This window comes from Bos indicus, chromosome 3, assembly GCF_029378745.1.
Source record: "Bos indicus isolate NIAB-ARS_2022 breed Sahiwal x Tharparkar chromosome 3, NIAB-ARS_B.indTharparkar_mat_pri_1.0, whole genome shotgun sequence".
In the NCBI taxonomy this organism is placed as follows: domain Eukaryota; kingdom Metazoa; phylum Chordata; class Mammalia; order Artiodactyla; family Bovidae; genus Bos; species Bos indicus.
The window spans coordinates 96,022,279-96,049,346 of record NC_091762.1 but is presented as its reverse complement, the minus strand read 5'-3'; the positions used below and the strand labels follow the sequence as shown (position 1 = coordinate 96,049,346).

General features: G+C 37.9%; 1 protein-coding gene across 3 annotated transcripts in view; it reads right to left on the bottom strand.

Annotated features, from left to right (window-relative positions):
* FAF1 (Fas associated factor 1) overlaps positions 1-27,068 on the bottom strand; it is a 497,713-nt gene that overhangs the window by 55,174 nt on the left and 415,471 nt on the right. For all 3 annotated transcript variants that reach the window (XM_070780362.1, XM_070780369.1, XM_070780377.1), the window contains exons 16-17: positions 7,338-7,418; positions 5,701-5,778 (exon numbers count right to left, since the gene is read on the bottom strand). In XM_070780362.1, coding sequence (XP_070636463.1) covers positions 5,701-5,778; positions 7,338-7,418 — 159 coding nt within the window. The remainder of the gene's footprint in view (positions 1-5,700; positions 5,779-7,337; positions 7,419-27,068) is intronic.

Here is a 27,068-nt window from a genome sequence, read left to right as displayed (position 1 = left end):
AATATTGCTTAGGATTTTCTACTTGAAGAGGCATAAAGATTGAAAGGAACCAACTCTGGGTAGATAGGCAAAAACATAGTGTTAGAATTTTCTGTTTGAGGAAACCAGCAGCAAAAGGGAATAGCTTTGGGTCCATTCTTTCCTACCCATGATTCCCCAAAACCTGGCCTTTCAGCACTTAGCTCTAGTGATTGAGACTATGTTCCAAATTTGCCCATTTACAGTTCTGAGGAAGTCCTATGCTTTTCTCCCTTTTTTCCAGCCCATACCTTTTGCCATTCGTCCAGTCACCTATCTATTCAATCCATCCAAAATACTCTTCTACTTCATCTTTAACCACCAATGTATTATCAGTCCTCCAAAGCTTCCTTCCTCTGTTAAGTCTTCTCGTTGCCTTCCTAGTCAGAGGTCATCTTCCTCCAAACCTGCAATTCTAATGGTTTTTACAATGTGTATTATGTTTTCCTATAGTTATTTGGTATTCATCTACCCCTCTGTACTAAACAGTGAGTTCCTTGAGGGTACAGGCTGTCTCACACTTGCTAGATAGTACCCACAGTACCAGACTCATTGATCTGTACACACAAAAATATTAACAAATATTTGCTGAATATTGACTGATTAAAGTCTTGGGAGTCAACAATCTTAGTTGAAACCTTCTCTACTTACTCCAAACTCAGTGACAAAAAACAATATTCAGGAAAGATTTCTTAAAGGATATGTAGTTCATACATTTCTTTAAAAATAAATTAAAAAAAATTTTTTTGGCTGCGCTAGGCCTTTGTTGCTCACAGGCTTTCTTTAGCTGTGGCACATGGGGGCTAGTTTCTAGTTGCAGTGCACAGGCTTCTTACTGTAGTGGCTTCTCTTGTTGCAGAGCATGGGCTCTAAGTCACGCAGGCTTCAGTAGTTGTGGCTCCTGGGCTCAAGAGCACAGGCTCAACAGTTATGGCACGTGGGCTTAGCTGCTCTGCGGCATGGGGGAATCTTCCCAGATCAGGGATTGAACCCATGTCTCCTGAAGAGGCAGGCAGTTTCTTTACCACTGAGCCACCAGGGAAGCCCCATACATTTCTTTAATTATGATAAAATCCATTCTTTAAACTGAACTATCAGAAGAATGTATTGTTTGAGCCTTTGCAGAGATGCTTTCATTAAATTGTGCTCTGGTCTTATGACTTTAAAGTTGAAAGTTGTAAGAAGCTGTTATACATGACTTGCTATTGCTATTACAGCTACTGGATATACTTGAGAACAGTATTCACCATACTGCATACTTTCCTCTCGAACAGGAACCATATGGAACATTGCTCTATGGTCTTTGTGCTTGAAAAATCTAGGCACCTTCTGAGGGACTGTAACATCAGCTTTTATCTGATATTATAGACAGAGTAACACCTGTAAACAATCATATTTTCCTTTAGCCCAAGAGAAGCAAATAACAAATTCTGTGGCAAATGTACAGAACTCAGTCATATGCATTTGGTGTCTCTGCTGGATTATCTGTTGTCAACATATTAATCTTATCTTTCGCTTTATCTTCCTTAATTTACCTTGTCTTGATTTCTTCATCTTTTCTTTTGCTTTTAATCCATTTGAATCAAATTGCATGTATTTATGTCAGTTATTTGAAATTCATTTTGGAAAGAGTAAGTAGATATATAAATTAGGAAGACAGCACAAATTTTTCTTGTCATTTCTTTTTTTTTCCCCTTCAGAATAGTCTTACAGACTTTCACCTTATCATGGCCAAGGACCAGATCAAATGCATTCCTAGATTTTACTGATTTTACTTCAGGACTTACCATAGCAAAATAAAGCCAATTCTGAAGGAATTTTCCTGTAACCAAGGTGATCTAACTATTCAGTACTTCATTTTTCTAAAGAATGTTGTAATACTTAGAGATAATGAAAATAATAAAACCATTCTTGTTTCTCTACAATTACATAGCTTAGGTTTTCTGGTTAGAAAGGGATGCAGTGTTACTGTGAAAAGTCAGGTGACTCGGTTTCTAGTCCAGATTATGTGTCCAACCTGTTTAGTGACCATAAGCAAACTGGATAATCTCCCTGGGTCTCAGTTTTTTCAGAGGTTTCAAAATACCAGCTTTTCCCAAAGAGACATTTATTATACACTAGTGTGCTGAAATATGTTAACTGGTGCTCCATGAAAAAATAGGAACTGAGTCTGGATAGCACTGAATTAAATTGAGATAGGTGCTCGTGCTCAGTTGTGTCTATGACTCTTTTCAACTCCATGGACTGTAGCCCATCAGGCTCTTCTGTCCACAGGATTTTCCTGGCAAGAATACTGGAGTGGGTTGCTATTTCCTCCTCCAGGGGTTATCTTCCTGATCCAGGGATCGAATCCGTGTTTCCTGAGTCTCCTGCGCTGGAGGCAGATACTTTATCCCTGAGCCACCAGGGAAGTCCAAACTAAGATAAGCAGAAGATAAAGAGTTTCTCAGTGGTGGGATTTATAAAAGCCATTAATGCAGCTCTCTGAGGGAAAGGATAGTTCAGCATTACCTGAAGTTGTTTTTGGGAGTACACCAAAGGACAAGTTCAAGTAATGACTAACTGCAAAGTATGACTTATCCTTTCTCCCCCTGCGTCCTGTCCTTACACATGTTTACAGCTGGTACACACTTCCACTGAAGTATGCTAAAGGATATTTATGGGGTTTTCTATGAGAGGACAAGCTTTATCAACATTGGAAAGAGAGAAAATTTTAGCGAAGGGTAAATAAGGTAAATCATCAGAAGAAAGTACATATGCTACCAAGCTCAAGATCCCTTGGAGATGGGAAAAGCTACCCACTCTAGTATTCTGGCCTAGAGAATTCCATAGTCCATGGGGTTGCAAAGAGTCGGACATGACTGAGTGACTCACTTTCACTTTCTAGGTCTAAAACAGGCAGTTAATTGTGTACACTTGGCATCTAGCGAATATATGTTGAAAATATACTATTAGAGAGGAAGCAAGCACATTTGTGAAAGAGCATAAAAGTAAAAGTTCTAATATTTTAAAACTATATTTCTTGGGACTTCCCTTGTAGTCCAGTGGCTAAGACTCCATATTTTCAACGCAGGGGTGTGCTTAGTCACTCAGTTGTGTCTGACACGACTCCACGGACTGTTGCCTGCCAGGCTCCTTTGTCCATGGAATTTTCCAGGCAAGAATACTGGAGTGGGCTGCCATTTCCTACTCCAGGGCATTTTCTGGACCCAGGGTTTGAACCCAGGTCTCCCACCTGGCAGGCAGATTCTTTACCAGTGTGCCACCTGTGAAGCCCTCAATGCAGGGGGCTTGGGTTCAATCCCTGATAAGGAAACTAGATCCTGCATGCCACAACTAAAGATGCTGGAATTAAGACCCTTTGCAGCCAAATAAATAAATACTTTTTAAAAACACTGTATTTCTTGAAATAGCCTAAAAGTATAGTGACAAATCTCTTATCCAAACTTTTATGAAACTCTACACACATGATTCCTATGGTCATACACAATGAAAAATGGCCTTGTACTGGAATGGAGTAAGCAAAAGAGCATGAGCTTGGTACACAGTCATAAAGACCTAAGTGAGAATCTCAGCTGTTCCCATTTCTATGTGTGACTTCTCAATGAGCTTCAGTTTTCTCACATGTGAAGAGAAATCTCTAACCTTATAGCTTGTTTTAATGGTCAATAAGTAAACACAGGTAAAGCAGCTGGCAGAGTACTTGACACAGAAGATGTTCAACAAAGTTATTTCTACCTTCCATTATTGAGAGTCTTCAGCATGTACAAAGACTAGAGTTTGTCAGGTATAGTATCTTGCACATATGTGATAGGCACTCAATAAGTGTTTGAACATGAATAAACTCTGATTTCCAAACGGTGAAATCTTAAGCATTTCTCAAGACCTACCTCAAATATCACCTCTTCTATAGTGTTGTCTGATTTCAAAAGCTGTGAAAGATTTTTACTTTGCCCCTAAACTCATAAGTATTTTGCTTTTATTTCTCTCATGTTATTTAGCACCTTTTCCCTTGATCTGCTGTTAATTGTAGACATGTTGCAACTTCCCTACAACATGTAATCTCTTCTTGCAGGCAGAAAATGTCTTTCTAGCCTTTGTTTCTCTTTCAGTGCTAAGCATAATTCTTATTCAAAAATCATTTGTTGATGCTGGAGAGGATGTAGAGACAAGGGAACCCTCCTACACTGTTGGCGGAAATGTAAATTGGTGTATTCACTATGGAGAACAATATGGAGGTTTCTTTAAAAACTAAAAGGAGAGCTACCACATGATCCAGCAATCCTACCCCTGGGCATATATCCAGAAAAGATTAAAAGCTCTAGTTTGAAAAGATACATACACCTCAGTGTGTTTACACTGAGGTATAAACAGCAGCCCTGTTTACAAAAGCCAAGACATGGAAGCAACCTAAGTGTCCATCAACAGATCAATGGATAAAGAAGATGTGCTACCTATACACGATGGAATATTACTCAGCCATAAAAAAGAATGAAATATTGTCATATGTGGCAACATGGATGGACCAAGAGATTACCATACTCTTGTGAAGTAAGTCAGACTAAGAAAGACCAATATTATGGTTATCAAAAAGGAAAGAAGGGGAAAGGGATAAAATAGGAGTGTGGGATTAACACACTACTATATAAAAAATAAACAAAAATAATTTATTGTATATCATAGGGAACTATAGTCAAAACCTTGTAATTATCTATAATGGAACAGAATTTGAAAAAAAAATATGTGTGTGTGTGTGTGTGTGTATCTGAATCATTTCTCTGTACACCTGAAACTAACACTATGTTGTAAAATCAACTATATATCAATTTTTAAAAATCTGCTGAATAAGTTATGAGGCAGCATCCTCTGACAAAGAATGAAGACTAATGGAGTTTTCCTCAGCCCAAGTTAGGGCCCTCCAGGCTTTTCCATCACTTGCTTCCTTTTTTGATAAATGAATTTGGCCATTAATTTCACGTCTAGCAAAAAGTTCTAAAAGTCCTTTTCTGCGAGCCATCCAAGGAAGTCATTTGATATCACTTCCTTTTTTTTCCCATTGCACTTCAGATAAATCACTAGAATACCTTTTACAAATATTATGTAATTTTATTTTTATAAGACTATGAATTCCTGGAAGGGAGGACCCATAGCCCTGTTCCTAAAGATTTCAGACATGTACTAAGTAGGCAAAAAATATTTGCAAAATGAGTGAATGAAAAATTCTCTACGTTATCATAGACATGACATGAACTCAAGGGGGAAAAAAAACATCAGCTAAGCTAAATGGATTTCTCATAATTAGGGGCCCAGTGCAAGATGTTGTAGGAGTAATTCTCTTTCTCTGGGTGGGTATAGTGAAGTCTGGGAAAAGGGGAGAAAATACAGTCTTTGTGGGGTGAGACAATATTTAGGAAGGATGGGAATATCTGTCAGGCAGGAAAGGGGAGAGGAATTGAGAAGAATAAAAAACCATGAATCTAGTACAAGGTCAAGCTTTCTAAGAGTTCAAAAACATAACAGATCAGGAATGATTCTTCTTAAAAAAAGGTTAGTTTTCCATACTAAAATGAGTCTGGGAAAAGTGGAAAGAATTAAGTTATAAGACATATTAACATCCTTAGTAGCAAATGCAATGGAAATAGACGTAGCATTTTAATAACTTTTCTAAAAATTATGCCCTACCTCACGTTCTTCTTCTTGTTCTTTTCGAATCTGTTCCAAACGAAACTGTTCTGCCATCTCTCTCTCATGAGCTTCCCTCTGTTGATAAAAAAGAATGGAATTCAACACTCAATAAACACTGGTCTACTTAAAAAAAGAAAAAATCCATTCTCAGCATGTCCCAGAGGTACACTATAGTAATGAAAATGTTTCTCTCTGGAACAAAGATGGAAATTAAAGCAACAACAAAGCATAGGTCTTGGATCATGTTTAGGTTCCTATTAAACTTGTGTTTAGGTGCTCTGGGTATTGCAGCATTCAAGATCCTTTAGAGCCTTTCTCTGGTCATCCTTTCTGGTCTTTTCTGCTACCTCAGTTCAGTTCAGTTCAGTCAGTCGGTCATGTCAGTCTCTTTGCCACCCCACGGACTGCAGCATGCCGGGCTTCCCTGTCCATCACCAAGTCCTGGAGCTTGCTCAAACTCATGTCCATCAAATTGGTGATGCCATCCAATCATCTCATCCTCTGTCATCCCCTTCTCCTCCTGCCTTCAATCTTCCCCAGCATCAGGGTCTTTTCTAATGAGTCAGTTCTTTGCATCAGGTGGCCAAAGTATTGGAGCTTCAGCATCAGTTCTTCCAATGAATATTTAGCACTGATTTCCTTTAGGATTGACTGGTTTGATCTCCTTGCAATCCAAAGGACTCTCAACAGTCTTCTCCAGCACCACAGTTCAAAAGTATCAGTTCTTCAGCACTCAGCTTTCCTTATGGTCCAACTCTCACATCCAGACATGACTACTGGAAAAACCATAGCTTTGACTAGACGGATCTCTGTTGGCAGAGTAATGTCTCTGTTTTTTAATACGCTGTCTAGGTTTGTCACAGCTTTTCTTCCAAGGAGCACATGTCTTTTCATTTCATGGCTACAGTCACCAACCTCTCCTGTACCCAAATATCAAGCCAGCCTCTGTCATGAACCCCTGCTTTCTGCCCTTCCTGCTAGCATATATTACTTCCTCTCTTATCTCTCTTTCTCTATCTGGTTGGAATAAACAGCCTCTTCTATGAAACCCTTCCAAGTACATTCCCACTTCTTGGCTGTCCATAAAAGCTTTCCACTGGAAATTCTGTTCATTGAACTCTTACAGAACTCAGGGCTTCCCTTATGACATTTACGATCCTTGCCCAAGTGTTCCAGCTATCTGTGCTCTTAACTTAATCTACTCTCCACCACAGTGAGCCTTCTTTCGAGGGTAAGAAACTGTGGCTTATTCATTTTCCTCTTGTGGAAGTGTGTGCTCAAAAGCACTAAATAAGCCAGTGGTTCTCAACCCTGACTGCACATTAAAATCACCTGAAGAGTTTTTAAAACATTGCTAAATTTCACCATAGGCTGATTAAAGAACAAATGAAGTAAATACTAGGCCCATTTGTATCTTCATTTCTCATGATTCTTGAAAAAGCTATATCTTGTCAAAATGGACCATGCTTTAAGAACCAGAGGCAGAATTATATTCTTTCTGTTAACTGAATCCAGCTTTCTCCAAGGCAAAGCCACCTCTCATGGATCAAGATGATTAAAGGACTGGCACTTAAATAATCAAAGACTATTTAGGACTGATGTCTTTATCCCAGAAGTCCCTTGACCAAACCTACCTTTGCTCTGTCAGCCTCAAGTGAAAGGCGATAGGCCTCATCTTGTTCTCTCTTCACATTTTCTCTGGCTTCTCGTTCATCCTTATTAAGAAAGGAAAATATTCAATGCATTTTACCACATTACTGTTTTTTAAAGAAAAAAACAATAATCCCCTTGTCTTATCCCTGTATAAATTTATTATAATTAACAAGGCACTTATAAAGTATACAGCATAAACAAGTAATAAGGTGCACAGCACAGTATACAGTGAAAATAAAAAGTTTGAAGCTGAGTGCCACCACTTACAAATTGTGTGACCTTGGGTAAGTTATTTAGGTTCTCTAGGTCTTAGTTTCCTCAACTATAAAAAAGAAACAACATTTGTCTCATAGGGTTGTTGTGAGAATTCAATACCATATTATATAAACTATTAATATCTAGAAAAGTACTTGACATTTAGTTCATTTTCAGTGATTAGTTCCTTTCTCTTTTTCTCCTGATTTTTCTAAGATAAACTTGGAGACTGTCAGAACTGGGCCTAAGGGTTGGGGGACAGAAAAAGACTAGGAAGTAATCCCCTGGTCAGCACAGAAAGAGGCTGAAGTGTCACTGCTAAAGCTTGGTTGTGCTGTGCTGTGCTTAGTCGCTCAGTCATGTACGACTCTTTGTGATCCCCTGAACTGCAGCCTACCAGGCTTCTCTGTCCATGGAATTCTCCAGGCAAGAATACTGGAGTGGGTTGCCATGGCCTCCTCCAGGGATCTTCCTGACCCAGGGATCGAACCCAGCTCTTCTGCATTGCAGCTGGATTCTTTACCATCTGAGCCATCAGAGAAAGTATTTCCCCATAACATTCACACTCATGAAGTGTACATAATGTAGAAGTTATTTGAGTTGAAGATCTTTTAGAATATTTTTAATGTCAGAAGTGATTATGCCATCTGCCTACATTTAAACTGTGATGTTATATGAAATTAAGTTAATTCAACTACCAGAATTTATTTGTTAAATTCTGGAGTATAGCCAATATATCAAGGTGCTGTGCTGTGCTTATTCGCTCAGTCGTGTCCAACTCTTTGTGACCTCATGAACTGCAGTCCACCAGGCTCCCCTGTCCTTAGGGATTCTCCAGGCAAGAATACTGGAGTGGGTTGCCATGCCCTCCTCCAGGGGATCTTCCCAACCCAGGTATCAAACCCAGGTCTCCTGCATTGCAGGTAGATTCTTCACCGACTGAGCCAGCAGGGACATATTTATCAATACGTGTACTTAAATTTAATAAATACCCACATTGGTTGACATTAGAGTAGAGCTTCCTTTTATGGTTATTTTGCAGGATAGGTTGAATCATATAAAGTCATCAATATTTGCTGGCTTTTGACCCATAAAAATGGATATTTAGTACGGTTTAACTTAATTCTTTCTTTTTGTCTCCTTGATTCAATATATGTTTACTCAGGCTGAGTATATGCTCAGCACTGTCTTAGGTGCACCCTGTGATATCTACTCAAGGTTGGCCTTCTCCCTGAAGTCTCATACTCCTTTTGGTTTCAATGATCCCATTAACTCTACAATCTCTGGTATAAATAGTAACATTTCATTGATTCCTAGTCTTTCAAATAAAAAATTATAAAGAATTAGATGCTGCCATCCTGAAGTTAATTGCTATACTCTCTATGATGAAGTATGCCAGGGAAATTTAATGTTACAATAAAATATCAGGAACAATGTTTAACCTGAGAGTCACTTAGATTGCAAAGTAATCAGGATAATTTACAAGCCATGTAATATTATTACACATGAATAAAACTAGGTTGTAAAAACTTCTACTTGGAGACTTAGTACTTAGCTATTAGTATTTTCATTTTAAAGAAATAGAAGCATATTCCTTTAAAAATATCTTCATTGATTCCAACGGGTATTTCCCACTTTGGTCTACATACTACAGTTTTACTATGACCAGGTAAAACCAGACTGATGAGACATATTTTGTATATTTCTGTTTATATTTACATTTGCCTAACTCATTACTTTGAGTTAGGCACCTCCTCCCTCCAATATACACCTCCCTCCCCCAATATACAAACTTGTACAGAGTGGACACTTAATAGCTCTTTTGGCCATGGCTGATCTATATTTGACGTATAATATCTTATTTTTTCACCGAGAGAGGTAATGAGAAGATTAGTAGACCTGTGTTCAAGTTCCAGCCATGCTATTAGCAAGCTGTGTATTCTTGGGTAAACAGTGTCTCCCTTTTCAGTCATTTATTAAGTTGAAGAATCGAATTTTTAAGGATTCTGTGCCTTTCTAAACAAGTCTATCTTTCCAAATTTAGATATCCCTAATATTATCAACAACCTATGGGAGTTCTCTTTTAATATTTCAAATAGGGAAATATTTAAGATGCTTAAAATTTTAACTGTAACATACTTTTGATCCCATCCGCAAATTAGTTTAGATTTCTCTTGTAACATCCTGTACTTTCCCTTTAAAAACATTTATAACAATTGTATTGTCATGTGATTATTTATTTAATGTGAGAGTCCCCCATGACAACTGTAAGCACCATAAAGGCAGGGACCTTGTCCATATTACATACCGTTATATTACAAGTGTTTTGCACAATGCCTAACTTTTGGGAGGCATTTAACAAGCATCTGTTGAATAAATGAACTGCCTTTTCAGGCATAAAACATTTATTGTCTACTGTAAAAATTAGGGAGGAAAGTGATACAGCTCATTCACAAAGCAGCTCCATCTGAGTCAATGAAATTGACTAGCTGGGCAGAAATGACCTGTTATGACACTATGTACACACCACAAAGGGATCTTCTAAAAGCTCTATGAGCACAAATACAGTCTAGGATAGAAGTATTCTAGTTGAACAGCTCTGTTTTAAAACAGACTGTTGCAGATATGAAAGGTCATTAAATACAGGGATCCATGGCATAAAATGTGGCACCTGTTGTGACAGGACTTCCTAAACCAGCTAACTTTCTTCCTTCCCTCTCCCCTCTTCTCCTTTCTATTTCTCTGCCCTTCTTTCTTTCTTACAAATATTTTTTAAGCACCAATTTTACTTTAGGCATCACACTAGCAGTGTGAAGCAGGAATACAGAATACAGAAGCAGGACACAGTTTAATAGAGGAAGACATAGATAATTATACATGGACCACCTTTATCATTATTTTGGGTATCTACTGATTTACTGTGACAAGTTCAGTGTTCAAGTTTTGCATTATTTTCCTTTTGTTTCTTAAATAACGTCACTCTTACCACCTGGAAAACATCTTGTTCCATTGGCTGTATCCCTCAAAATTCCAACAGCTTTTCATATATTTTTAGAAATATAAGAGACCAGTATACAGATAAAAGAAACTGAAATCACATAAGGATAAATAAGTTACACATGACCATTAAGTTAGTGGCAGAACTCAGATTCGAATCCAAATCAGCAATATTCTCCTCTCCTCTCCCCTGGTAATTCAATGTTCCTTTCCTTACTCACGATGTCCCTGAGTATCAGACAGGGAGACAGAAGGCCCAGCTCAGGCATGTGGCCCAGGGTCAATTTTCCTAAATTCTATCATGGTCATAGATCCTTGCATGTTTGGTAGTTGCTTGTGATTGACTATCATCCATTTTTTCCCCCTGTCTTGTAGATTTTATACTTGCCTCTCCAACTGTCCTACTCACAGTCATTCCCAATTTGGGGCTATAGAGAATGTTGCTTAGCCTTTCCCCCCATTATCCTATGTTGCTGCTGTTGTGCAGTTGCTAAGCTGTGTCCGACTCATTACGATCCCTTGGACTATAGCCTGCCAGGCTCCTCTCTACATGGGGTTTTTTCAGGCAAGAATACTGGAGTGGGTTGCCATTTTCTTCTCCAGGGAATCTTCCCAGATCAGAGATTGAACCCGCATCTTTTGCACTGGCAAGGAGATTCTTTACCACTGAATCACCTGGGAAGCCCATATTATGATCAAACTTTTAGGACAATTCCAGGTACTGTGGTTAACAGTTCATGTATAAGTTTGTTTACATAACCTGTGCCTCTTGGAACTTCTGTGTCCTACAAATACTGTCCTTGCAGAGGTGCCCCTTGCTAAATCTCAGGGGATGCATCAGACAAAGTGATTAGAAATACACTGCTGCTTAGGTGGAGGTAGAACAGCTGGATGATCCGGTTTAGGAACAGGTTTCAGGTGCTGCCTGATCTATGGCTTGGACTACTTAGTATAAAAATACTTCCTGTTATAGGAAAATGAGAAGCTGGATTGCTCAGAACTAAGCAGTAACCTCTACGGGAGCCTTTCACCTGTAGCATACTTGTCACTGCTCTCATGCTGCTTTGTGCCACACTCATCTGTGTATCTGTCTCACTACTTCCTGCTGCTGCTAAGTCGCTTCAGTCGTGTCCAACTCTGTGTGACCCCATAGACGGCAGCCCACCAGGCTCCCCCGTCCCTGGGATTCTCCAGGCAGGAACACTGGAGTGGGTTGCCATTTCCTTCTCCGATGCATGAAAGTGAAAAGTGAAAGTGAAGTTGCTCAGTCGTGTCCGACTCTTCATGACCCCCTGGACTACAGCCCACCAGGCTTGTCCGTCCATGGGACTTTCAAGGCAAGAGTACTGGAGTGGGTTGCCATTGCCTTCTCTGCACTACTCCCTACTTGAGCTGTAAACTCCCTAAGGGAAAGGACTCTATATGTTCTATAGCATCTAGGCTACTATCTTATACATAGCAAGCATTCGATACACATTTGGTAGATGAATGAGTGGAATTATCAGTGCTCACCAGTTTTACATCTGAAGTTCTTGAACTTCTAAGTATTCTTTAGACTAGTGATTTTTTTTACATAAGCATATTTTTTCTGAGTAGTATAATTACTTGCAAAGAAGTGCTAGAATTCAAATTCAAACCCAGTCTTTTCCTTCTGAAAGCCTAGACCTTTTTTCCACTGTGGCTCTCTGGGTTGCTCAGTAGAGTTTTATATCTCTGAAACAGTGACCACTGAATTAGATGTCTCTACAACTCATCAAAAATAATGTCCATTAGACAGTAAAGTGTCTGCTTACAATGTGGGAGAGCTGGGTTCGATCTCTGGGTCGGGAAGATCCCCTGGAGAAGGGAATAGCAACCCACTCCAGTATTCACGCCTGGAAAATCCCATGGACCAAGGAGCCTGGTGGGCTACAGTCCATGGGGTCGCAAAGAGTTGGATACGACTGAGTGACTCCACTTCACTTCACTTCAAAAACAATGAACACATTTTATGAGCTATCAAATGATTCTTAAATGAGGAAATGAACCAGACATGGAATTTAAGTGCAACTTGTTACTCCTCCTTGTTTAAAGTTAGTAATCATCAATTAATTCTCAAGAACGAATGCAAAATTTCATATTCTCAAATCGAAGCAAGCTATAGTGATTAGGCTGGTTTCAAATAATAACCAACTGTATACACTAATACCCACATACATATATACATATGGTATTTATTTGTTCCTCTGAATGCCCAGGTCAAAATGTACCTTAGTAAGTAGGTCTTTGATAATAAGGAAATGATCCTGGTCTGTCCCTGAGGAGATATAGACCAAGATAGTGTGAAATTCTTTCAATATAAATACTTAGAAATAGTAGATAAAATATAGCAAAAATGTTAAAAAGTATTGCTTAGCATGTGAGAAAGAAAGGACAAAGGAGAATTCCTAAGTACCAGAAACAAAGAGGAAATTAAATATCAGCACTGTAAAGAGTGAGGTAATATGGAACCTGACAGGTAGATTATCCATCTTGGTAACCTAGAGGCCCAGTTGGAACCAGAAGATTTTATTTTGCACCAAAGCAAGGTAGCAAGTTGGAAAAGTTATCTATGGGATAACTTTTGGTAATCTAACAAAAGTGTAACTGGAGGGTGGAAATAGGTGCAGGGAATAGGGTAAGAAAAACTATTTTAAGAAATAATGGCCAAAATTTTTTTGAATTTGATAACTATAAAGCCACAGATCCAAGAATATAAATGAACATGAGACAAAATAAAAATGAAGAAAGCTACACCAAGGCACATCATAACCAAACTGCATAAAACTAATATTAAAACAAAAATTCTTAAAATCTATCAGAGAAAAGACATAATATATATAGAGAAAAAAATAAAGATGAGATCAGACTTTTCATCTAAAACAGTGCAAATGAGAAGACAGTGAAGAAACATCTTTAAAGCACTGAGAGAAAGCAACAACAAAACTTGTTAACTTAGAATTCTATACCCGGTAAAAATATCTTAAAAATTGAAGGTGAAATGAAGACTTTTTCAAATATATACAGAAGCTGAATTAACTACTATCATATGTACTACAATAAAAGTTAAAGGAAGTCCTTTAAGGAGAAGGAAAATAAGTCTAATCAGAAATCTGGATCTACCCAAAGGAATGAGGAGAATTGAAAATGGGCATTTCATGTGTAACTTAATAGACACTGTCCCTTTACTATTTAAATCTCTATAAGGAACAACTGAGTGTATCTCAACAGCATTTGTTACAGAAATAAAAAATCCATTCTAAATTCACATGAAAACTCAGAGACTCTAAATAGTTAAAAAAAAAAAAAAAGGAAAGAAAGAAAGAAAAGAAAAAGGAGAACAATTTTGACAACTCACACTTTCAAAACTTACTACAAAGTTAAAGTAACCAAAACCATCTGGTCTAAATCAATGCAATAGAACAGAGAACCCAGGAATAAACTCTCATATAGGAATGCCAAGACCATTCAATGGAGACAGGTGAGTTTTCTCAACAAATGGTTTGGGGAAGCTGGATTTCCATATGGGAAAGAATGAGATTGAATTACCACTTTACACCACATATAAAAACAGCAACTAAAAATGAATAAAAGATCTAAAATTAAGAAGTCAAAATTATAAAACTCTTAGAAAATAAAGGTAAAAATTTTAATTGCTTTGGATTAGGCAATGATTCCTTTAGTATGACACAAAGCTCAGGCATTAAAAAGTAAAAATAGATATGTCAGTTCAGTTCAGTTCAGTCGTTCAGTCATTTCCGACTCTGTGACCCCATGAATTGCAGCACACCAGGCCTCCTTGTCCATCACCAACTCCTGGAGTTTACCCAAACTCATGTCCATCGAGTTGGTGATGCCATCCAGCCATCTCATCCTCTGTCGTCCCCTTCTCCTCTTGCCCCCAATCCCTCCCAGCATCAGGGTCTTTTCCAATGAGTCAACCCTTCACATGAGGTGGCCAAAGTAATGGAGTTTCAGCTTCAGCATCAGTCCTTCCAATGAACACCCAGGACTGATCTCCTTTAGGATGGACTGGTTGGATCTCCTTGCAGTCCAAGGGACTCTCAAAAGTCTTCTCCAACACCACAGTTCAAAAGCATCAATTCTTCGGTGTTCTTCACAGTCCAACTCTCACATCCATACATGACCACTGGAAAAACCATAGCCTTGACTAGACGGACCTTTGTTGGCAAAGTAATGTCTCTGCTTTTCAATATGCTATCTAGGTTGGTCAAAACTTTCCTTCCAAGGAGTAAGCATCTTTTAATTTCATGGCTGCAGTCATCACCTCCATTTTTTTGGAGCCCAAAAAAATAAAGTCTGACACTGTTTCCCCATCTACATGCCATGAAGTGATGGGACCAGATGCCATGATCTTTGTTTTCTGAATGCTGAGCTTTAAGCCAACTTTTTCACTCTCCTCTTTCACTTTCATCAAGAGGCTTTTTAGTTCCTCTTCACTTTCTGCCATAAGGGTGGTGTCATCTAGATATCTGAGGTTATTGATATTTCTCCCAGCAATCTTGATTCCAGCTTGTGCTTCTTCCAGCCAAGTTTCTCATGATGTACTCTGCATATAAGTTAAATAAGCAGGGTGACAATATACAGCCTTGACGTACTCCTTTTCCTATTTGGAACCAGTCTGTTGTTACATGTCCAGTTCTAACTGTTGCTTCCTGACTTGCATATAGGTTTCTCAAGAGGCAGGTCAGGTGGTCTGGTATTCCCATCTCTTTCAGAATTTTCCACAGTTTATTGTGATCCACACAGTCAAAAGCCTTGGCATAGTCAATAAAGCAGAAATAGATGTTTTTCTGGAACTCTCTTGTTTTTTCCATGATCCAGCAGATGTTGGCAATTTGATCTCTGGTTCCTCTGCCTTTTTTAAAACCAGCTTGAACATCTGGAAGTTCGCGGTTCACGTATTGCTGAAGCCTACCTTGGAGAATTTTGAGCATTACTTTACTAGCGTGTGAGATGAGTGCAATTGTCCGGTAGTTTGAGCATTCTTTGGCATTGCCTTTCTTTGGGATTGGAATGAAAACTGACCTTTTCCAGTCCTGTGGCCACTGCTGACTTTTCCAAATTTGCTGGCATATTGAGTGCAGCACTTTCACAGCATCATCTTTCAGGATTTGAAATAGCTCAACTGGAATTCCATCACCTCCACTAGCTTTGTTCGTAGTGATGCTTCCTAAGGCCCACTTGACTTCTCATTCCAGGATGTCTGGCTCTAGGTGAGTGATCACACCATCGTGATTATCTGGGTCGTGAAGATCTTTTTTGTACAGTTCCTCTGTGTATTCTTGCCACCTCTTCTTAATATCTTCTGCTTCTGTTATGTCCAAAGCATTTCTGTCCTTTATAGATATGTCAGATTTCATCAAAATTAAAAACTTTTGTACATCAAAGGACATTATAAAGAGAGTGAAAGACAATCTACAGAAAGTAAGAAAATATTTGCAAATCATATACTTAGTAAGATTTTAACATACAGAACTCCTATAACTCAACAACAACAAAAAGAGCAAACAATCCAATCCAAAAATAGGCCAAGGATTTGAATTAGATGTTTCTCTAAAGAAGATATATAAATGGTCAATAAATACATATTCATAGTAGCATTATTCACAATAGCCACAAGGTGGAAAGAACCCAAGTACTCATCAGTGGACAAATGAATAAACAAAATGTGGTATATATACAATGGAATATTATTCAGCCATAGAAAGGAACAAAGTTCTAATACATACTATAATACAGATAAGCTTTAAAAGACATTATACTAAGAAGCCAGACACAAAAAGACAAATATTTTGTTTCCGCTTACATAAGGTACTCAGAATAGGCAGATTCAGAGAAAAGAAATATTAGAGGGGAGGTGGGGGGGAAGGGTGAGTTATCATTTATTAGATTGGCTAGAATCTCCAGTTTGGTGGTGGTGAGTAGAAGTGATAGGAACAGGCATCCCTGCCTCTTTCCTAATCTTAACAGGAAAATATTCAGTCTTTCACCAGTAAGCAAAACATTAGCTGACAGGTTTTTTAATAGATGCCCTTTATCATGTTCTAATCTATTCCTATTTACTAAAAGTTTCCATCGGGAATGGATTAACTTTTGTCTAATGCTTTTTCTGCATCCATGAGATGATTCAATGTTGAACACAATGACTGATTTTCAAATCGAAGGCAAGAAAAAGAAATAAAATACATCAAGAATGCAAAGGAAGAAGAAAAACTCTTACAGATAAAATGATTAGGGATCTGGAAAATACTGTGGATTCTACCAAAAAACTATTAAAACTAATAAGTGATTTTGGTCACAATGCAGGATATAAAACTGACATACAATAAGCAACTGTACCTCTATACACTAACAACAAATAATCAGAACTTAAAATTTTTAAGATGCCACTTATAATAGCATGCTGCTGCTACTGCTGCTACTAAGTCCCTTCAGTCATGTCTGACTCTGTGTGACCCCATAGACGGCAGCCCACCAGGCTCCCCCGTCCCTGGGATTCTCCAGGCAAGAACACTGGAGTGGGTTGCCATTTCCATGAAATACTTAGGAATAACTTTGAAAAAAATATGTACACTGAAAAAGTAAAACATTCTGAGAGAAATTAAAGACAACCTAAATGGAGACATATAACCTTTTTATGGATTAAAAGGATAAATGTTTTATATGTCAATTTTCTCTAAATTAGATTCAATGCAACACTAATAAAAATACAAGGAGTATTATTTTTTTTAAAGAAGTTCACAAACTGATTATAAAACTCATATGGAAATGCACAGGACTTAGAACAGCCAAAACAACAATGAAAAGAGGAACACTAGAGGACTTATACTACTTGATCTCAAGATTCATTATAAAGCTAAAGTAATTGCGTGTGGTATTAGTATAAGACAGACAAAAGAATAATAAAATAGAATGTAGAATGGAGTCTAGATATATACCTGCACAAGCAAAGGTAATTTAGCAAATAGTGCCAGAAGTACTGAGTATCTATATATTCTTTTACCTCCAAGAAAAACAAAAAAACCCTTCAGTCCCTACTTTATACTAAATATGAAATTTAACTCAGATGGATCACAGACCTAAGCATACAATCTAAAGGTATAATGTTTTTAGAAGAAACATAGGAGAAAACAGTGACCTTGGTTAGTCAATATTTCTTAGATATGATGCAAAAACAGAATAAAAGAAAAAATTCTAAATTGAATTTCATCAAAACTAAAATCTTCTGCAGTACTAAAGACAGTTGAAAATGATAATGAAAATTAAGCCACAAGTTGGAAGAAAAATCTTTGAAAATTACATATCAAATAAAGGACTTGTATCTAGAGCTTATAAAAAACTCATTTAATATAAAACAAAGAACACAATTTTAAAAATAGGCAAAAGATTTACAAACTTTTTATTAAAAAGATACGGGTAGCAAGTAATCACATGAAAAGGGGCTTGACCTCATTAGTCATTGGGAAAATGTAAATCAAAACTACAATGAGGAACCACCAAAAACATATTAGAATATCTAGAATTAAAAGAGACTAGTTATACCAAATATTGACATACAAACTGGAGCCACTGGAACTCTTACATAGTGCTGGTAGAAAAGTAAAATGGTACAACCACTTTGGAAAACACTTTGGCACTTTCTTAAAAAATGAAGCATATACCTACCATACGATTCAGGTAATTACTATGCATATTTAAATTTAGAAAGCAAAGCTTAAGAAGCTTTATTTAAAAGTAACATATATTGCTTAAGTGACAAGTGGTTGTGATGTTACTTCTGCCTTTAGAAAAACCATAAATGGAGAAAGTTTATCTATACTAGTGCAGAATGGTTAAACACTAGGACCAGGACCTAATTCTTCAGCAGTCAATAAGTCTGGGAGACAAGACCTATGCTTCTGAACAGAGTCCTATAATAGGTTCCCAAATGGACACATAGATTTCTCCTACCTGTCTACTGAGAACATAAACTCTCGAGAAAGGGAGAGAGACAAACATATTTCCTTTCCAGTATGGCAGCCCTGTTACATGGAAAGTCCAGCTAAATGCTCTGGAGATTTTTTTTGGTGCATGTGTGTGCATGCACATGTAAAACAGAGATGATGATGTAACAGTCTTTGAAAAAATCTAAATATTATAGTCTGTGGCCATTCCTTCCTGAAGGCAGACAGATAAGAAGGAGGAAGGCTATTTTCAATCACAAGTCAGCAAACTGTGGTCTTTGGGCCAAAGCTGGCCTGTGGCTTGTTTTTGTAAATACAATTTTTAGTGGAACACAGCCATGCCTATTTGCTCATGAACTGTCTATGGCTACTTCTGTGCTGCAAAGGCACAGTTGAGTAGTTGTGACAAAGAGTATACAGCTCCCAAAGTTGAAAATATTTACTATTCGACCCTTGGCAGAAAATGTGTGCCAACCCTTTAAAATCATCATAAATGTTGGTTTCAGCCTTTATAACTTTTAGTAAGTTGAGAATAAAACCCTAATGAAATTTTAAATTCATAAGTCTAGGGAAAGCTTCAGGAAAAGGTCAGATGGAAAGAATAACTAATTTGCTTATCACACACAAAAAATTAGAAGCCAAAAACTAGCTCTGACATCAGTATGAAAGGTTTAAAGTCAAAGGTCTTACAGCAGCCTATTACAAGGACTAATAATAAAAGGTCTTGAAGGTGGATCACAGATAAAAATAACTGTATTAAATGTAAGAATGAAAGAGAATTACATACTTGGATAGGTTTTCAGGTATCTAGGAAAAGTGGAGGAATGATTTCTAACTCCAGACACATTTAGGGGGCAAATCATCTGTCTTACAGGCTTAGGTATAGAACTTTTGTTCTGTACCATTTGGTATCTTGGCTTAGTTTCAGGCAATGACTCTGTTGAACATAGGGTATGAGTAATACACTGAGCCAGGTATTGTAGGAAAGAGAAAGATGGTAAACTAAACTAGTAGTTGTTAAACTAGCCCTACTTTTAGAAAGTGTTTTAAATTTCATCTAAAAGAAAGGGACAAATGATTTTGGAAAGCTATTTCTATGGAGATTTTGTAGTTATGTATGGCTGTTATCAAATTTTTACTGTTCAAAGTACAATATCAAAGACTTACCTTTCTACAATATAAATCACAGTATAATACTCCTTTTTCCTAACCTTCAATGACTTTCCCACACCCTCAGGATAGTCTTAACTTCCTAGCACAGGAGCCCTCAATTACTTTATCAGCTTCATTACCCATTTTCCCCTTCCGCATACCCTATGCTCTAGCCCTCTCACTGCTCCCTGAACTGCATCTCACTGCATCCTTCTCTGCCTTTGCCTATCCTTTATCCTCAGCCTGGAATATGCTTCATAACTCCTCCTTTGGCAAAATCACACTTATCTTTCTGGCCCAATGTAAATGTCTAGGCATTCACAGGTACTTCACCCTGGGTTGAATGGCTTCACTTTTGTGTTCTATTCGCACTGTATTATTATAATTATATATTTACACATGCCTCTCACTCAGTGGACCAAGCATTTAGAGGACAGGAATACTGTCCTATTAATTTCTGAATTTCCAGCATACGTGAACACTACCATGTTGGCATTTGATAGACAGTAATAGTAAACATCCAGTGGATGCTTAGTATATGCCAGACATTCTTCTAATTATTATTTTGTTGAATCCTCAGATATATTAAGGGAAGGAGGAAAGAAAAGAGATGACTATACAGATAAAAAGAGGAAGAGACCTAAGGTATCTTCTCCAGGAACTGTCTTGCGACCTCAAAAGTGGCAAAAGTCTAAATGCTCTTATTTTACTTTCCTCTTGCTACCATAGGGCTTCCCTGGTGGTTCAGATGGTAAAGAATCCACCTGCAATATGGGAAACCTGGGTTTGATCCCTGGGTTTGGAAAATTCCCTGGAGAAGGGAATGGCTATCCACTCCAGTATTCTTGCCTGGAGAATCCCATGGACAGAAGAGCCTGGCAGGTTATAGCCCACAGGGTCACAGAGAGTCAGACATGACTGAAGCAACTTAGCATGTTTACAGATAGATGTAATAGGTGCACAACACTGTGAATGTACAAAATGCCAGTGAATTGTGTGCTTTAAAATGGTTCATTTTCTGTTATCTGAATTTTGCCTAGCCACTGCACACCCCCCCACATATCAAATTACAGAGCCAAGAACTAAATAGTGACAAAGCTCTCTATGTGTAAAATGGACGAAGATTTTAATTTTTCTTCATGTCAAGTGTAAATGATGAGGGCACTACTTGAAAAGATGTCTTAAGTTAGCATTCAAAAGAAGTACTGACTGGGTAGCATTGGCTTCTTAGTGTACTGTGGCCAGGGCATTCGTCTTCCAGCCAACTTGGATTCTAATCCTTGTTTCATATTGATGGCAGCGCAGTACAGGGAAAAAATACAGCTTCAAACACAGATATTTTAGTTCGGTTTGAATTTTAGGTTGGCCACTTAATTTCTGTGTCCTTGGGCAAGTTCCTTGACCTCTTTCAACACTTATCAATTTTGTCTCTAAAATTGGAAAAACACCTCCTTGTTGGATTGCTGGAAGGAGGAAATTAAATGATGAATACCTATCACCTAGCATAGTGGGCATTTGATAAATGTTACCCTAATAATCATCACTATCATCATCACCTTAATAATATTAGTTCTCTTCCTTGTAATAACTAATGTATAACCGTAGGCCAAACAGTTATATTCCTCTGAGTTTTTCCCAAGGACTTCCTAGGGAGGATGTGGGGCAAATCATCCCTCATTAACAGCATCATTTTTCAGCAAATATATTGGCAATGGTAGAAGAGGATAAACAGGGGAACGTTCATAAATGATTATATAGACACGAGCCTCAGGTCTCTGAAGCATCTTCCCACTGTCCCGTAGCTGAATGCTGTGCCCTACTCTAGTCACTGTCTGAGTACCAGGGCTCTGGCAAGGATCCCAGGGCCAAAAAAAGAACATTAGAGGTCTGAAGCGAGATATACAGCCCATGTAATTTAGAGGCAATATTAAACTGTGTTCAGAAGTCTGACAAAATTGTAATTTTTCTTAAGACAACTTTGATTTTTCTGAAATAAATAATAATAAATAATAATATAAATAATAATATAAATAATAATATAAATAATAAAATAATAATAAATAAATAATAAATAAATTCCAAAAAGGTATCTCTCTGTCTCTATATATTTTTCCTATTTGGTGAAACTACTTTGCTTATTTTACAGGTGCTTGGTCTGCCTTTATATAATCACATTTTAAGCTGCAAAGGAGGGAGGTTTTTAATATGGAGGCCCAGGACAGATCCCTAAGTTTGCTCTACTTCTAAGAGACCCAGGCTGTGAGGATTGAATAGAATACATGTGGGATAGTGCTCTGAAATGGACTAAGACTCCAGACTGGAAGGAATGATCAGTTTGTTAAAAGAATTAGGAATGACTTAGAAGGCCTCATTTACTCTGTGGTAAGAATGAATTTCTTGGCACTAGGCCTAATTTATCACTGATTTCCATTCTGTAAAAAGCTCTCATTTCCTTGTTAATCAAAGTGACCATTAACTAAGTATTTGCAAAGGAAAACATAGTATTAATAAATATCCCCCTGCCTATATCTTTATCTAAAATTTTTAATCCTTTAAAGTCTTATATTTCAAGGTTTACAAACCACTTTCACATGTGATACTTACAATAATTAGGCTGGCCAGGAAGGGACTTCGATCCCCATTTAGAGAAGAGGAAACAGACTAAGAAAGTTTAACTGATTTTCCCAGGGACACTTAGCTTATTAAAATGTAGGCCACTCGTTCTCATTTACAGTTCTTTCTGTCATTTCACCTCTCTTCAACTAACACACTTATCATGTTTCTCCCTCTCTAAATTTTCTTCCTTCCAAACATTGCAAATATCATTCTTGAATCAGTACAGGAATGGTTACGGTATGATTTTATGGGAATAAACTATTTTCACTTGCTGAATGAATGAAGCAGGAAAAACAGATACAGGTTTAGCTCACTTCATTACCAATGGACTCTCCACAGAGAAGAGCAAGATGGTATAGAATGGATGTGTACCTCCAGCCTTGTATTATCCTGTAGAGTTGTCATCATCTATTTACTTGTCTATTTCTCTCTTCAGACTCTAAACAAACTGAAGAGACTTTTCCTTATTTATCTCTAAATCCCTGGTTCTAATCTCCAGCAGTACCTATTACTTTGTAGAAACTTAAAAATGGAATAATGAATGAACACTTTGAACCCACAGACGTGCATTATAAATTTAGACTTGTTAAGCTGAATTGCTTGTAAAATCATCAATGACAGCTCAGAAACAGTGAAATGATTATGGCTAACCTGACACTTGACATTCTTTCAGGTTCCTGAAACAATAAGTTTGGTACCTATTATATCAAGGGCAGAGCCTAAATGTTAGACTTATTGGTTATTTTTAAAAATCCAGTTATCTAAAGTTTTAAGCAGAGAAATTTCAAGATAGTTGTATCTGGTATTTATATCATAGTCTTATCATAGGACTATGAAAACAGAGATGAATTCACAAATAGAAAGTAACTTCCAAGTCCTAACTAAGACTGTCTGTCCTGCTTTGCTAGAATGTCAGTCTCTGGAATTTCCGGCGGAGATGTTTAGAAAAGATTCTTTTTCATCTGGATAGAAGTGGTATGTGGGAGTGAGTTGAAAAGCTGGATTTAAGACTGGTTTGCTAATTTCTTTAGTGGCAGGATTTCAAACGATGAACTGCGTCTCAGAGTCTGCTTTAGAGGAAGTGGGACAACTTGTTAAAGAGAGGGTTCATGTTAAGCTAAAACAATCCAGAGAATCTACCTACCTGCTTGGTAACCTGGGATGAAACCTGCATATTTTCCAAGCATGATGCCTCAGTTCAGGCCCTGGTCATCTCTTGCGACTATGGCATTGGCCTCTTAGTAGATCTCCTAACTTCCAGTCCCTTCCTATAAAATTCATTTATCCAGTCATTTCACTTACACATTTGTAAATCATTTATGCTCTTCTACTATATGTTAAGCTTTGTATTAGGAAATGGAAACAGTAAGAAGTTATTTCCTTCTCTCACTAGTTGCTGGAAACAGATGTATAAGATTGGAAAGGAAGGCAATATGAGGGCCTATTATGGATTAGTCATTTTATATGTTGTTTCTTTTCATCCTCACACTACTACAATTATTACTTCCACTTCACTATGGGAAAACCAAGACTTGACTTGGTTACATAATTAGCCTGTAGTGTCTAGCTTGTATGGGACTGAATTGGCTTTAATATTTAGGTCTTTCTATCAATTTGTAAAGCCTATATTCTTTCCACTAAACTAATGGTCCTCAAATTTTAAGATACACAGGAACCACTTGTGAAACTTGTAAAGACCCAGATTCTCTGGCCCAGCTGATTCAGTAGGTCTAGCATGGAAACTAAAAAGTCTGTACTGTTAACAAACATGTGCTCAGGATCACATTTTGAAAAGCACTGCAACTCAAAAAGAAAAAAATGATAAAATTATAACTCCAAAGTAAGTACTATCATAAAGATTTGAACAAAATAATTAGCAAATAGCATAGACATCAGAATTAATTTCCTAAATAACAAATCTAATTAGGTCAACTTCCTGCTTAAAAGAAGAGATGAATACTCACTCTGCCCACAGTTTAAGGTTCAAATGCTACAGCACAGCATAAAAGGCTAAAGCATATGTTTAGCCTCTTCTTTTCTCTTTTCACACTGTTCATGCTGTTTATGGGGTTCTCAAGGCAAGAATGTTTAAGTGGTTTGCTACTCCCTTCTCCAGTGAACCACGTTTTGTTAGAACTCTCCACCATGACCCATCTGTCTTGGGTGGCCCTATACTGCATGGCCCATAGTTCCACTGAGTTAGACAAGGCTGTGATCCATGTGATCAGTTTGGTACAAGATGGTGGAGTAGAAGGACATGTGCTCTTCTTCTCCTGTGAGTGTCTGGAGTTGCTGGCGGAGGCATGGGTCAACAGTAGCTGCTGGGTCAGGGGCACTGACTACAACTGTCCTGGGATCCGTGGTGTACTGGTCAAGACACTTGCTCCTTGGAAGAAAAACTATGACCAACCTAGACAGCGCATTAAAAAGCAGAGACATGACTCTGCCAGCAAAGATCTGTCTAGTCAAAGCTATGGTTTTTCCAGTAGTCATGTACGGATGTGAGAGTTGGACTATAAAGAAAGCTGAGCGCAGAAGAACTGATGCTTTTGAACTGTGGTGCTGGGGAAGACTCTTGAGAGTCGCTTGGACTGCAAAGAGATCAAATCAGTCAATCCTAAAGGAAATCAGTCCTGAATATTGTCATTGGAAGGACTGATGCTGAAGCTGCAATACTTTTGCCACCTGGTGTGAAGGACTGACTTATTAGAAAAGACCCTGATGCTGGGAAAGATTGAAGGCAGAAGGAGAAGGGGACGACAGAGGATGAGATGGTTGGATGGCATCACCAACTCAATGGACATGAGTTTGAGCAAGCTCCTGGAGATGGTGAAGGACAGGGAAGCCTGGTGTGTTACAATCCAAGGGGTTGCAAAGAGTTGGACACAACTGAGTGACTGAATAACAACAACTTTCCCCTTCCCTCTACTAATATCTCCTTGTTGTCTTACAGAACTACTTTACATTTCTCACTTGTCTCAAGTCATTTGATAATCTCCAAGCTGTAACACATTTCCACATTTTTTCAATGTACTTCTTCCTTAATCCAAATGATTATTTCCTACTTGTTCTTCAAAATTCAGTTTATATATTATTATTGAAAATATTTCAAAAGTACTTACTAGATACCAGGTACCAATCCAAATACTTTACATGTATCAACTGATTTAATCCTAACAAGTAACTACCAACTACTAATTGAGGAAACTGAGGCACAAAGGGACTGAAAGAGTTTTCTCAAGATTATACAACTGCTAAATGGCAGAGCTAGGGCTTGAATTCAGGCTGCATGGAACTTTATATGAACATAAAGCAAAATAATTATTTTTAATGTATGTTCCTATGAATTTTAACACATGTATAGATTTTAACCACCACTGAAATAGGATACAGAACAGCTGCATCATCCCACAAATATCCCTGATGCTAACCCTTTGTTGTCATCCTTGCTTTTGAGTCCTAATTCTCAGCAACAACTGATTGGTTCCCTGTCCCTAGAGTTTTGTTTTTGTAAAAATATAAAATGGAACTCTACAATACGTAACCTTTTTTTTTCACACTAAGCAGAATGCCTTTGTAATACATCCACATTGCTGTACATATAAGCAGTTTTCATTTTTATTTTTTAAGTTTCTGAGTAGTATTCCACAGCATGGATGCAAGCAGTATATTTATTCACTCACCCACTGAGGTGAACTGAAGGATAATGAAGGTCCTATTTGTTTCAGCTCTGACAATTATGAATAGAGCTTTTATGAACATGTGCAGTTTTGCTGTTAACATAAGTTTTCATTTTTCTAGGGTTAATAAATACCCAGGGATAAGACTGCTGGGTCATATGTTAAGTATATGTTTAACTTCCTGGGAAACCATCACCAACTATTTTTCTGAATGGCAGAACCATCTTGTATTCCCAGGAACAATGAGAGTTCTAGTTGCTCTTCATCAGGCATCTCAGTATTCTCTCTTTAACTTATGGGTAATAAGCAGCCCTAGTCCAAGTTCCCAAAGCTATACAAAGCAGTGATGAGTATTTTAGCACATAAACAGTGAATTGCTTCAATAAGACAATGTGTGAAAGTTGCTAAGTCGTGTCTGACTCTTTGCAAACCCATGGACTATACAGTCCATGGAATTCTCCAGGTCAGAATACTGCAGTGCGTAGCTGTTCCCTTCTCCAGGGGATTTTCCCAACCCAGGGATCGAACCCAGGTCTCTGGCACTGCAGGCAGATTCTTTGCCAGCTGAGCCCCAAGGGAAGCCCAAGAATACTGGAGTGGGTAGCCTATCCCTTCTCCTACAGATCTTCCCAACCCAGGAATCAAACTGGGGTCTCCTGCATTGCAGGCAGATTCTTTACCAGCTGAGCTACCAGGGAAGCCCCCCCAAAAATGGGTACAACTGGGAATTCCAAAAGCAAATCCTCTATTAAAATAGTTTTCTCTAATCTGCTAACTTTTTCCCTAGGCTATTTTTCTACATATGTCCAGACATGAACACACACACACACACCCCAAACAACAAAAATTTAGAAGTGTGGAGTGCAGAGGACCATTTATCTTTGTGGTATCTACTGTTAGCGTGCTGCTGCTAAGTCACTTCAGTCTTGTCCGACTCTGTGCGACCCCATAGACAGCAGGGATTCTCCAGGCAAGAACAATGGAGTGGGTTGCCATTTCCTTCTCCAACGCATGAAAGTGAAAAGTG